Source organism: Pseudorca crassidens, chromosome 15, assembly GCF_039906515.1.
Source record: "Pseudorca crassidens isolate mPseCra1 chromosome 15, mPseCra1.hap1, whole genome shotgun sequence".
NCBI lineage: Eukaryota > Metazoa > Chordata > Mammalia > Artiodactyla > Delphinidae > Pseudorca > Pseudorca crassidens.
The window spans coordinates 67434669-67447114 of NC_090310.1; the positions used below are offsets into that span (position 1 = coordinate 67434669).

Below are 12446 nucleotides of genomic sequence, written 5' to 3' on the forward strand. Positions count from 1 at the left end.
CCAGGTACCACACGAGCAACACTAGGAGCCGCGGCGACTGGCAGAATTGCAGGGTGTGGTTTTCTAAGACCTGGTACCCTGCTCTTTTCCAGAAGAGGTATCCACTTCTCATTTTCCTGAAAGGCATTTCAGGCAGAGGGGGCAGGGTGCTGCTGGTGCTGCCTTGGCAGGTGGAGAGCAGTGCTGGGCAGACAGAACGCTGATGTGGCATCACCTTGGAAAGGGTGGGCTGCAGGCTCCCTGCTGCAAAGGGCCACAAATCTTTCAGAGGGAGGCCTGTTTGTGACTCTTTAGTGAGCTTGACCTATGACAGAAAGCTGCTTTCTGAGGGAGAGCAAAGTAAGCAATAATCTTGGCTTCATTTATCATCCAGGTGCCTCCACAGGAGAGCGTGGCCACAAAAGCCTTGTTTGTTTGTTTTGTTTTTGGAATTTGCAGTTGTCTATTTTCTTAAGTCTTCCCACTAGGCTAGAGTCATGCGCTCCTGGAGAGTCAGGCCTGGGTCTTGCCCCTGAAATCCCCAGCAAGCCCAGTACAGGGGCTCAATGTTTGCTGAACAAACCATCCTTTCCACGTGTAACACTCCTCAACTTGTCAAGACTTTGCTGAACCACAAAATACATCCAGAAACGCAGGAAACAAAAGAATGCAGAGGTAAAAACACAAAAGCATCAGATAGGGAAAATACCCAGCAGACATAATCAGTAAGCTTGGTTCTCTGAAAACACCTTCAAAATGAACAAACCTTTGGCAAGTTTTGACGAAGAAAAGGAAAAGCACTGATAGGCGATGGTGGGAATGAAAAAAGGGATACACTGACGATGCGGAGATTGCAAAGGGCAGGAGAAAACTACACAAAACTTCATAGCAATAAATTACCAATCTAGGTATAACAGATGACCTTTTATGAAACAACCCAAGCCCTTTTACAACAATAAACTCTGACAACAGCCCTGTGCCTTGGACAGGCAGTGTTCCTGTTATGTTTTCTAGAAGAAGAGATGGAGAGGTGGACACCCAGCACAGGGCCCTGGCAAGCCACCCAGCTTTGTCTCAAAGGTCACGGCCATGGGAGCACGTGCACATTGACGGCACAGAACCACGCCACTCCCGCACTTCCAGCCATCGCCCGGAGCCCCCTACGTGGACGGCCAACCTTATTTATTTTTCCACTTGAAATGCCATAAGGGGTTTCACTTTATTTTTACTTCAAAAGCAGCACCATAAAAATTCTTGATGATTAGAGCTCCAGCTGTCTTAAGTTGTTTGTCAAGGGATCGGTTACTCAAATCTCCTACGGAGGGAAACAGTTTCAGGCGAGAAGCCATGGGAGCTGAGAAACGCAAATGTCTCATCTCTGAAAACTTTCAGACTCCCTCCTGTTCACCGCCTGGCCTGCCCCCTGCTCCCCCGCCCCCAATCCCACCATCTGCTCTCCAGAGAGCAGATCAAATTTTCAGCCTAAGGTACTGTGGCGCCAAGGCCTCAGCCCCTCCATGCTACCCGCTGCCCCCCACCAACTCAGAAATCCAACACCACGACCCAAAGGGACTGCAGCCACATAAAACCACAGAGGAAAGTTTATAAAGCTTTATTAAACATTTCAAACAGCTGTGCAACGAACACACCAGAAATAAAAGCTCCAGAATAGCAGTCCAAATGTTCCACAAGTGTGGCCCCGCAGTCCCGTCCCCTAGATGGACTGCCTCCAGTTCTGTCCTCTGCCTGGCCCACCTCCCTCCCCCTTCAGGCAAGAGAAAGATGGATGGTTTAGACTGGAAGGACAACCATGCTGATCCCCAGCGGGCAGGGGCCAGGAGACAGTCTCATGTGCCAACACTTTTACTGAAGCGCAGAAAAAGAAAAAAGCAAGTGACAGTCACAAAGTCTTCCCGTGTATTCTTCGTAACGTATACAGTCTATACGCGCAGGACCGGAGAAGCTCCTGGCATGAGGACGATGGCCACCGCTCCCCTCTGTCTCGTCTGAACCACCTCGGAGTCCAGTGTGCTGGTCACTCTGCAATCCCCATACTAAATACCAACTGTAGCAGCCCCTACAAGCTAGCTATTGCTACACCTCAAAATCACAACACGTTCGATAAAGCTTCTTTAAAAAGGATTTACACATGTACTTGTACACGTACGTATACACACACGCGCACGCACGGCACACCACACCAAAAAATATCCAAACACCTATCAGGGGATCGTGGCTGTTATGCAACACACAAGTACTCTCCCATTCACTCGGCTGGGGACTGCTAGATCTACGTAAACACACCACACATCAATCCTGCAGAGCATGCATGGGAGACAAAATGAGGCCCCCTCCTTGCGACAGTTGAGACAGGCAGGAGGAAGGGCAGAGGAAGCGAAGCTGGGCTGCTGAGCAGGAGCCCAGACCCCCAGGTGAAAGAGCAACATGTATCTGTTACTTCTTCCTTCAAAATGACGTGGGGAAAATACTGAAGATTTGTGGACAGCAGTCAAGACACAATTCTGTCTAGCCTGCTGGCCAGGGAAGAAGAATGAAAAAGCGAGGCTCTCGGGCATCAGCAATCTCTTTGTATTCGAGATAAGTGCAAAACTGAGCCCTGTCTTGGACAGGTGCTCCCCAAAAAAGGAAAGGGCTAAAGAGAACTAACAGGAAGCCAAGAGAGGGACGGAGGAGTCAGTAACACTCTGACAAGGAAGGGTCACAGAGGTGACAATGAGACTGGCATTTTATCTGCCCGGATCATGCTGGGGCAGTTGACCAGGATGGGTGCAGGCTCCTCGTGGGAATGAGGCGAGGGGGGTGGCCATCCTGCCAGTCAGGGGCCAAGATGGGGACAGAACACACACAACCACGAGACCACCCACGACTACAGGACTCTACGATAAAAGCACCGGTCAGTGCTATTATTCACATTATAAGGATAAAACGTCACAGGCCAGAAAGGCGCCATCAGGAATGTGGCCCCCGCAGGGCCGCGGGATTTGAAACTCCAATGCTTTATGACCTATGTCAATGCCTCCCCTCCCGTCTTCTGCTTCCTTGGAAAGCTAACTGGGCTGGCTGTTAGGTGCCCACAACGCCGGGGTCGTGTGCCGATTCCGGAAGCGGGGAATCGGAGCAGTGGTACAGGAAACAGTTTCCCCAGCAGCTATAGCAGATGAGGAACAGGGCTGCCAGGAAAACCAAGGCACAAATTGTGCAAGGCTTCCGTTCCAGGAGGAAGCTGAGCAGGTAGAAGCCCATGAACATGGAGTGGCTGAACCACAGGGCGGGGTTGAGGGGCTTGGGGATGAGGAGGACGGGCAGCAGCCACTGGAGGCAATACATGATCTCTGCTGGACAGGGCCTTCGCCAAGGCCACCGGGCACCGCTGCAGGAACCGACCTAATGGGAGCCAGCGGGCGCGGGCGGCTGCCCTCTGCTTTCTTCAACCCTCGCTCTCCAGGAGCTGAGCCGCTGTGGTCTCTGGCTGTCAGCCCGGGATCACCAAGGCAGCAGGGATCCTGAAGAGAAAAGTCAACACAACAGACAAACAGACACGAAACAGACAGACAGACAAAAAAAAAAAAAAAAAACAGGAACAGAATGTATACTTATTTGGAAAAATGGATCATGGTTAACAACAGCAAATGTGAATGCCCTTTCCTCCCTGCCCACCCATGGAAGTCTACTCCTCTCCAAGTCACCCTTTCCAGAAGCATCCTGGGTGTCTCCCCTTCTTGGGGCTAGGCCAGAGGGCTCTAGGCAGGTCCGGCACAGTGGCCTGGCTTTGCCTGGGCCCTGCCCAGCAGAGATCATGTATCGCCTCCTGGGGCTGCGGCCCGTCCTCAAGGGACCCAGACCTCACAATACCGCCCTGTGGTTGCCACCGGACGGCCATGGGCTCCATGCTGTGACCCCTGAGGAATAAGAAAAGGATTCTGTATCTAGTATCTCTCACAGCAGGTGCTCAGTGGAGAGTTAAAGTAGTTAGTGGCGCACTGCCGGCGGGAGATTGCCGGCAATGGATCCTTGCAAGCTCTGGGAAGGTGCCGCGGCAGCATCACCGAGTATTTTGTTTTAAGATGGCAGCCTAGAATGAGCTTGCCTTTTTCAAATAATCCGGCGTCATTTTATTAAAATCGGCCAACTTCTTCGAAAGTCAATGTAGGGGGAAAAAAATCACCATGCTACTTAGTCCAAACTGACCTCTCTGGGTTGCCTTGTGCTCTCCATCTGCTGCCGGCACTGTATAGAACTTGACTTCTATGAGCTTTTAATCAAAATTAATTTTCTATTCACATAGGGGCAAATGCCATTTGGCCCCTGTGCCAGGCAGTTTGCTGGAGAGAAGTGGTGCTCTCGAGCAGCGGGCCACCGGTGCGCCAGGGCCGCGCTCGCAGACCGCATTCCGGTCTTCGTGCCGCGCCAAGAATCGGAGCGGCAGCAGCCACGACCCTCTGGCGGCGGTAGCAAAACCCTCCTCCAAGCTCCAGACGCCCAGCGCAACGGGTACAAAGAACCTCGCTGGCTGAGGAAGACCTACCAGCGCCTGGGGGGTAGGGGAGCAGAGGTTGAATTACCCGCCTAGCAGAAAACTATCCCAGAGCGCATTCAGACCACTTCTTTGGAGAGCTCATCCCATCCCTTCCGTGCATACAAAGGCGCCATCCCTCCTACAGGGTAGACACCCGATGACTATCGCTTTTGCACCTAGGGCTCAGTGCCCTGGCTCGGCTCCCTACAGCTGCCACCGCTGTAGATCTAGCAACCGTAAGAAGCGGGATGCGGGCATCAGGGAAAGGTTCCGCGCTCAGAGGCTCTCGCAAAGCAGAGGACGTGGTCTTCTAATACATCGAATGTTAGAAAAAGAGTGCTGAGCGGGGGGGCCTGTGAAGCCAAGGCTTCTGGAAGGGGCACCTGTTTTTGCTCCGCGGGGCAGATGATCCCTCTCTAAATTAGGTCCCTCTGCTTTTCGATCCTTGCCCAGGTGTGATCTGGCGTGGCACCGGACACTGGGCTCGAATTTGCAGGCCCGGGCTTGGAGAGATGGGCTCCGCTACTAAGGGGTGCGCACCCGTACTCTTACCCTATGCGCTAACTCAGAGTTGCATTTCCCCTCCATTTTACATTATAATTCAAACGCGGGCACAGCGGAATCTTCTGGAAAGGGGCTAAGATGAACTCAGGAGGCGGGGGTCGGTGTGGAAAGAACAGATGGATTATTTTTTTCCCTCTCCTGACGAATGAGGAGCGCCCCCGGCCACCCCTCCTCACGGACCCCCCCCCCCAAGCGCGCATGCGCACTTGGGCGGTGGGCGGATACTTAAGGCGCGGCCACCGCGGCTGCGGCAGTGCGCCCAACAGCGGACTCCGAGAGGCGAACGGACCTCGGAACCGGCAGCACTCGCTCTCAACCACCCACCCACCACTCTCGGAACCATGGCAGCAGTGGCAGCAGCCTCGGCTGAACTGCTCATCATCGGCTGGTACATTTTCCGCGTGCTGCTGCAGGTAAGTGTGCCTGGGTGCTGGGTGGGAGAGGGTCGCGATGTGCGCCCCCTGAACCGGCAAGCCCGCGTCACAATTGCCGCATCCCGACCCGTCCTGTCCTGATTGCCGCGATCCCTGCCCACCCAAGTGCCGCGGCCGGCACCGCACGCCCCCGCCCGTCCCCTGCGCCCTCCTCCTCGCGTAGACCCTTCCCAATGCGCCCGCCCGGGAACAAAGAGTTGGGGCGCGGCGGGCGCCAGCCGCGGACGATCGCCGAGGCTCTTAGCGACCAACGTGGTAAGAAAATACCGCTACGTGAGACTCGACCCCAGGAGGGAGGCGGGGCACTTCTGTTTTGCGAAAAGAGACTTTACCGCTCACACAGCGGAATTTTTCCGCCTTAAAAAAATTGCGCATTGCGGGGAAATTTTCCTTTAGAAAATATAGTACTTGCGGGGGTGGGACAAAAAATAAGTTAGAAAAAGGCACTTCTCAGGGGAAAAACAAAAACAGCACTCCGCAAACAAGATTATAACAAATCAGAAAAATTCGCGGGAAAAAATGAATTAGAGAAAATGCGCATTGCAGGAAGAATAAATCAGACAAAAGCACTTGGCAGAAAAAAATGCATTAGATAAAAAGCGCCTTGCAGAAAAAATATTAGACAAAGGAGCTGACAAACTATGAATCGATAAGAGCGCTTTGAAGAAAACAATTAGAGGAAAAGGTTCTTTGCAGGAAAAATAGAACAGAAAAAAAGCGCTTCCGAAAAAGGACAGTTCGCTTTATTAAAAAAAAAAAATCAAATAGAGGCAAAGCGCTTTGTGTAAAAAGAAATAAATCAGAAGAAATTGCTTTGCCCATAAAATCATCTACCCTAAAAGCACCCCTTGCAGGAAGAATTCCCTGCTAAAGGAATCCTTTGCCAAAGGAATCGCATATTTCCTTCAAGGTGTTCCTGGAATGCTGCATTTACTGGGTAGGATTCGCTTTTCGAAATCCTCCAGGGACACAGCCCATTGCGAGAAGTGAGGTATACCTAAGTTGTGGGTCCAATCAGCTTGTGGCCATGCAGCCTTCAGCACAGTTGGAAAAGCTCCAGCTGCCCTGACTCGTGGACAAGCTGCGCCCGCACCCGCCTCTCCTCATTGGACAGGCGGGCGGGGCAGGGGGCGGGGCGGGGGCGGGCACGGCAGCACTACAGACACGCTGCGGGTGCTCGCCTCTAAGGGCAGGTCCTGGGTCTCTCTCTCTCTCCACAGGTGTTCAGGTACTCCCTGCAGAAGCTGGCGTACACCGTGTCGAGAACCGGACGGCACGTGCTGGGAGAGCGCCGCCAGCGGGCCCCCAACTGAGGCTCCAGCCCCCTCCCCTGGGCGGCCCTGTCACCAGATGCTCCTGTGCAGTTCCACCAGCATGGGAGCCAGTGCCGCGCAGGAATGGGGCGTCCCCTGTGCCCTCTCGCCAGAGGAGCACTTGCCAAGGTCAGTGAGGGGCCGGTAGGCTCCCGGAGAAGCAGCACCGACAATGACGACAACACCAGATCCCTTCCCCACCCCTTTGCACCCATCCTACTGCGGGTGGCGGTAGAGGGAGGAGGGGGGAATGGGGGGAGCAGACCCCTGAGATCTGGGCACAGGCAACGCATTCAGATCTGGACCAAATCGGGACAGCGCCATCCCAGCCCCACAGCCACGGCCATGCCAGCAGGCCGCACCACAGAGATCCAGACAACCACACCAGCCAGCAGAATGGACATTCCAACTTCACCAGCCGAAGCCCTGAATCTCCGTGCAGCAGACAAGTGACAACTGCGTGCCTGTGTGGCGGGGCTGGAGGGCAGAGGGTGAGGGAGGAGGGTTAAGAAACAGAGCGGGGCCCTCTCACTGTCCCTTGCCTACGGCATGTGCATTCCAGCCTTGCTGCCTTTGCTCCCTCAGTTCCTCTTTCGCCCCACTCCCACCCAAAAGAAATGTGTCACTCAATTTGGACCTACTGAACAAGAAAACGAATCCCATCTTTACCAAAACACCTTCTCCAAGCCCCCAACCCCTCACTGATCTTGCATCCCCCAGGTCTCACGCAATTGTGGTCAATATTGTGGTAATTGCTAATTGTAATGATTGTATAAGTGTGCATTAGTTGTGTCTCCCCGGCTAGATTGTAAGCTCCTGGAGGACAGGGACCGCCTCTACAAAAAAATTAAAAAAAGTACCTCCCCTGTCTCGCACAGTGTCCCAGGACCCTGCGGGGCGGTGGAGGCGCACCAAAAAGTTTTGTCTCCTGTGACTTCTTTTCCGGCTTCAACACATACTTCTAAGACTGGGCTGATGTGCACTGTACTTGGGAGAGGGACGGAGGGGAAGCAACAAAATGGGAATAAACCTTCACACACCCAGTTCCATCTCAACACTGTCCTGAGATAAAGGACCGCATGCCCGCACCACCACCCAAAGAAAAAGGTGGACATCTTCACTTGTGGTCTCGGAATAAGGGACCACTTATACCTGCCCAAAGGTGTGGGTGCCTTCAGTTTTCCTGGAATAAGGGGCTCTGGCAAGTAATCAGTGGGAAAGATGGAAGGAGGGAAAAGATAGGAGGGGGGAAAGTGGGACGAGCCCTCAAAACGGAGGTACTAGGGACCAAGAGGGTGATCAGGAATTCAGAACACAGTCTTATCTCCATCCAAGATCCCCAAGGAAATGAGCAGGGCGGGTGGGGGAGGGTGGGGGGGCACTGGTTTGGACAATGACTATGGGGTAAAAGGTGTGGTGTGGCACCTCCCCCACCCAGCTCATCCCTCCCAGCCCTATCACCTCTACCAGAACCACTACAAGGGCATCCTGCCAGGCCCGCCTACTTTCCCAGGGTCTCCTCCCCCACCCTCAGGAACCTCTCTCCAGCTCACTCTCCCCACTACTGGGTCCTCTGCTTCTCCCAGCACGAGTCTCCATATCCTTAAGCGTGCTTACCAGGTCCCGGGCCCTGGGCTCTCCCCTGCCATCATGCCACGGTGGTAGGGTGGGCTGCCTGCTCGGCTCCCAAGTTCTCTCTCCCACTCCTCAGTGAGTCAGGGCTTCTTTTACGTGGGGTCAGCTGACTGCTTCACCAAATGGCCCTGCCGCCTGTTCAGCCTTGTCTCTGGCTTTGTGTGCCCCTGTCACCACACACCTGTTCCTGGGTCAACATCCAGGGCGTGAGTTGGAGGGCTATAAATCTTTCTGCCACTTCCTCAAACCCCTTAGTCACAGTTGTCACAAACAATTCTGGAGCACAAAGGACCTCAATCCGTTGAGCCTGATGTTACCCGCCCCTGCGCTAGGGTCCTAGCGTTTCTCAGCCCAACCACTAGCACCTTTAGAGGCACCTATAACTTCAGTTCAAGATAAGAGAATTATGGAGGTGGAGGGTGTAGACCTCAATTCCAGTATTGGCTTTGCTATCAGTCAGCCCAGGGAACCTGGTCAGGTCACTCCTAGCCACCTTCGGTTCTCCTCTGTAAAAGGACTGCTAAGATCCAGTGAACCCCAACATACTAGAAACATTCTGCCATCAAAGTGGCAATCAGGACTCAATGGGACTAGGGTGCGGATGGGCGATCGGAGCCTCATCTTCCTCAGGCTGGGTGGTTCCAGCCCCTACTGTAGCCTATTGGTGGGGTAGGTCTCCTCTTGCCCCAGGGTGACTCAGCAGCAGGCAATGCCCACACCTCCCTTCTGAAGCCTGTATCTTGGCAAGCCTCAAGACTGGGAGTTTCTGTGGTTTTCCACACTAAATGCAGAGAACCATGAACATATTTCAACATGTGTTCTCAATAAAGGGTGCCCCTCCCCTCAGAGCCCTCAAGGGGTGTACCCACAGCCCCAATGCCCCAGATGCTCTAATCTCAGCCCAGTTATAAGGTAGCTGGGTTCAGGGGGACAGGCTGCAGCAGCATTGAAGTGTCTGGCTGCTCTCGACACTGTAGGTCCCCTTTTAAAAGGCAGGAGGCTGCTGGCAGCCCCAGGGCTTTCCAGATGATCTTGGCAAAGCCCAACTGCAGGGCTTTCTCCATCCATCCATCAGCAGGGCTCTGAGTGTGGCATGATGAAATGACAGACTTCCAGGCAAGGGCTGCCCTGATGGGCTGCACCCGCATGGGTGGCTTGAATGTGCAATGTCCACTCCCCCCTTTCATGCCCCATCCAAACCCTCATGTTATGGCAGGAAACACAGTCCACCAGAGAAGATGGAAGGAATGTGTTCACTTTCTATTCCTGTGCAATGCTTAGAAATCTAGTCCAAACACATCTTGTTTATAACATTTTTTCCAGAAGCAATACCATTAAAACATTTTATTCTGATAGAGAGCAACAAAAAGAGTTGAAAATGACTACAGTTTTGTTGCAAAGCCCTTAGTCCACAGGCCCCCCCTTTGCTTAAATTTTCTCTACCACATCCTCAAGACTTTGCCCCCACGAGGCCAAGGATCGAGCAGTTGAGTTATGAGGGAACTGGAATGGCTTTGTGAGACTCCAGCAACAGGCAAGACTCTTGGGACTAATGCCCCCAAAGGATGTTAGTTTCTTAGCCTAACCAGTTGAGGTTAAACCGCAGAGGGGTCTAGGTACCATGACTGTCGGAAGTGTGTGGTGCTATGTGACACTGTTACCTCTACCTGTGGAATATCTGGATTGCGAATGAAGGACAAGTTTCTTGAGCTTCCGCTGCAGGACAGCAACAGCTTATTGCATGTGGGTTGGGTAGGATTGGATGAGGGAGCAGGTGTGCTGTGAGTCATTTGCCAGACATTTATTTTCAAACTTCTATCTACTCAGAAGCCAGTACCCTACAGTGAGATTCTGAATTTGCAGTGAGTTTTCCCCCAGAGATTTAAACGTGCACATATATACAAAACATTAGTCTAACAACAGCCTCTTTTTCCCTGGAGACATCTGATTTCCTCTATATGCCCCAGAGACATGTCACCATCTTCTCTGGTTATGATCCTGCTTCCCCTCCACCTCCTTTTCTCCCTCCCACGGGGCCCATTCCCCAGCAGGATCCAGATTCCAGAGCATTCCCAGAACAGGAAGTCAGAGAGGCAGGCAACACATGGTCCTTGGTATATCATACAGCAACAGGCTTGAAATGGAATGCATATGTTTCAAAGATAAGAGAACAACAACAGAAAAAGACAGCCAAACCCAGCCTTCCAGATTCCTCTTTGAAACAACATGTTACAGATAAAAGGTTAAACTGTTTTTGGCAGCAATTCTAACAAGACCAATTTCAGATACGGAAGTGATCTGGTCACTGGAAACCGACCAGGGCTCGGCAATCTTTCAACAGATTCGCTGACATTAATTAGTCTCTGATTTAAAACAAACAAACAAACAAACAAGATCTAACACTTGGCATTAGCACTTAAGCTAGAACGTGTGTGTGTGTGTGTGTGTGTGTGTGTGTGTCTCTCCTGGCTTTAGTGTTGCTGTCCAGAAGGCTGAGGGGATGGCTGTACCATGTCAAGCAGGGCAAACAGAAGCTGTCCCCAAAACACCAGTTCCCTGAAAGGGATAAAACATGATCCGAACCTATAAACAGAAAGGCCGTTTCTTTCCCAGGACAGACCCCAGTCTGCCCCAACATTTAGCGTTGAAAAGGGACACGGAGGCCTGGAAGGAAATTAAATAAGGTGTGGAAGAGGGAAGGAAAAAGCAACTGTCCCCCATCCCTCATTCTTCTCTCCAGGCCATTAGTGTGCCAGGCAACCCATTCCTTCAGCTGCCCTTGAGGGCCACTCCCCACATATACTGTAGGAAAGGGAATGGGTGTCCGGACTTGGTGTAAAATTAGAGAGAGTAAGAAGCACCCGCGACCCAAAGCAGAGCGTCAACCTATCACCCCAGACACCAAGGCGGGGACCCGGGGAGGGAGACCCTTTTCTCTCCTCTCCCCCACGCCCCTTCTGGTTTAAAAAAAAAAAAAAGGTAACTTAAGTGGCGGGGACAGAGTGACAGGCATCTCAGAAGCTGGGCCCCCTGCCACGTGCACCGGGGCCGGAGAGAAGGTTGTCGCACCCCCAGCCCCGAGCTCCCCAGCTCTGCCTGCCCCATCCCACATGCAGACAGGCGAGTGATGACCTTGGAGGCCTGAACGAGAACCCAGGAGTCCAGTGCCCTGCCCTCGGGCCACGAAGAGACCCCCAAGGCCCAGGCTGGGGGGCCAAACAGGGCAATCACGTGACACCGGACAGGGGCGGCCCTCAGGGTGCGCGGAAGGAAAACCCCAGAGAGGGACCGGACGACGCCTAAGGTGACCCCGAAGGGACAACATGGCGGCGCGGCCGCATTAAGGGCCTCTCATCCCGCCCCCAAGAGGCCGACGCCACGGTACCTGCGAGCCCTGCCATGGCGCCGCCGCCACCGCTGACGCCTTCGTAGCCGCAGCCTGCCACCACCTCAACTCGCCTCCGACGCCGCAGGAAGCAGGGGAGACGCCCCCTTCGTCTTCTAGTCGAGCCGACCGAGGACCCCTTCTGGGGTCGGGCTGCCTACGGCAGATGCCTGATAATACGACCTAAATTGGGGGGGTCTTCTATGCCCGATATCCTCCTAACGTGTGCCACAGATGACCATTTTAAGACTTTTTGCTAATGTGTTCAGAAATCTGGGGGTTCTGAAGTCTTCAAATCCGAAGAATTTTTGATCAGGCGCATCCAGGACAGCTCCGAATCACGCCCCCCCGCCTTGGTCCCCTCATACATATGCAGTGGATTGTGATCTTTACACATTTAGAGCAGAGGGGGCGTATCCTAGTCTCTGTAGGTGAACGATTGTTCGCTTTGGTCCTCGTGGATGATCCGTGTAATCTGTGAAAACGTTCCCGTGGCTCAAAGTCCGCCTCCTCCCTGGCCCCTTTACCAAGGCCAAAGATCAGGAGCGGAAATATTCCGGCTCAGAATTTAGGATTTGACTTGGGTCAGGACCTGACTC

General features: G+C 53.2%; 2 protein-coding genes across 5 annotated transcripts; one reads left to right on the top strand and one right to left on the bottom strand.

Moving 5' to 3' along the window:
* Positions 1–1576: 1576 nt before the first annotated feature.
* Positions 1577–12006, bottom strand: BLCAP (BLCAP apoptosis inducing factor). 2 transcript variants are annotated; one of them, XM_067708091.1, is made up of 2 exons: positions 11848–12006; positions 1577–3503 (listed from the first exon to the last, which is right to left on the bottom strand). In XM_067708091.1, exon 2 carries the CDS (start codon positions 3325–3327, stop codon positions 3064–3066), a length of 264 nt encoding a protein of 87 aa, XP_067564192.1. In that variant the 5' UTR covers positions 3328–3503; positions 11848–12006; the 3' UTR covers positions 1577–3063. The 2 variants fall into 2 exon arrangements, with proteins under 2 accessions (XP_067564192.1, XP_067564193.1); XM_067708092.1 differs by lacking the exon at positions 11848–12006 and adding an exon at positions 11595–11736.
* Positions 5304–7745, top strand: NNAT (neuronatin). 3 transcript variants are annotated; one of them, XM_067708093.1, is made up of 3 exons: positions 5304–5493; positions 6425–6505; positions 6735–7745. In XM_067708093.1, exons 1-3 carry the CDS (start codon positions 5422–5424, stop codon positions 6825–6827), a joined length of 246 nt encoding a protein of 81 aa, XP_067564194.1. In that variant the 5' UTR covers positions 5304–5421; the 3' UTR covers positions 6828–7745. The 3 variants fall into 3 exon arrangements, with proteins under 3 accessions (XP_067564194.1, XP_067564196.1, XP_067564195.1); XM_067708095.1 differs by having other exon boundaries at positions 5305–5493; positions 6425–6500; XM_067708094.1 differs by lacking the exon at positions 6425–6505 and having other exon boundaries at positions 5313–5493.
* Positions 12007–12446: the final 440 nt, after the last annotated feature.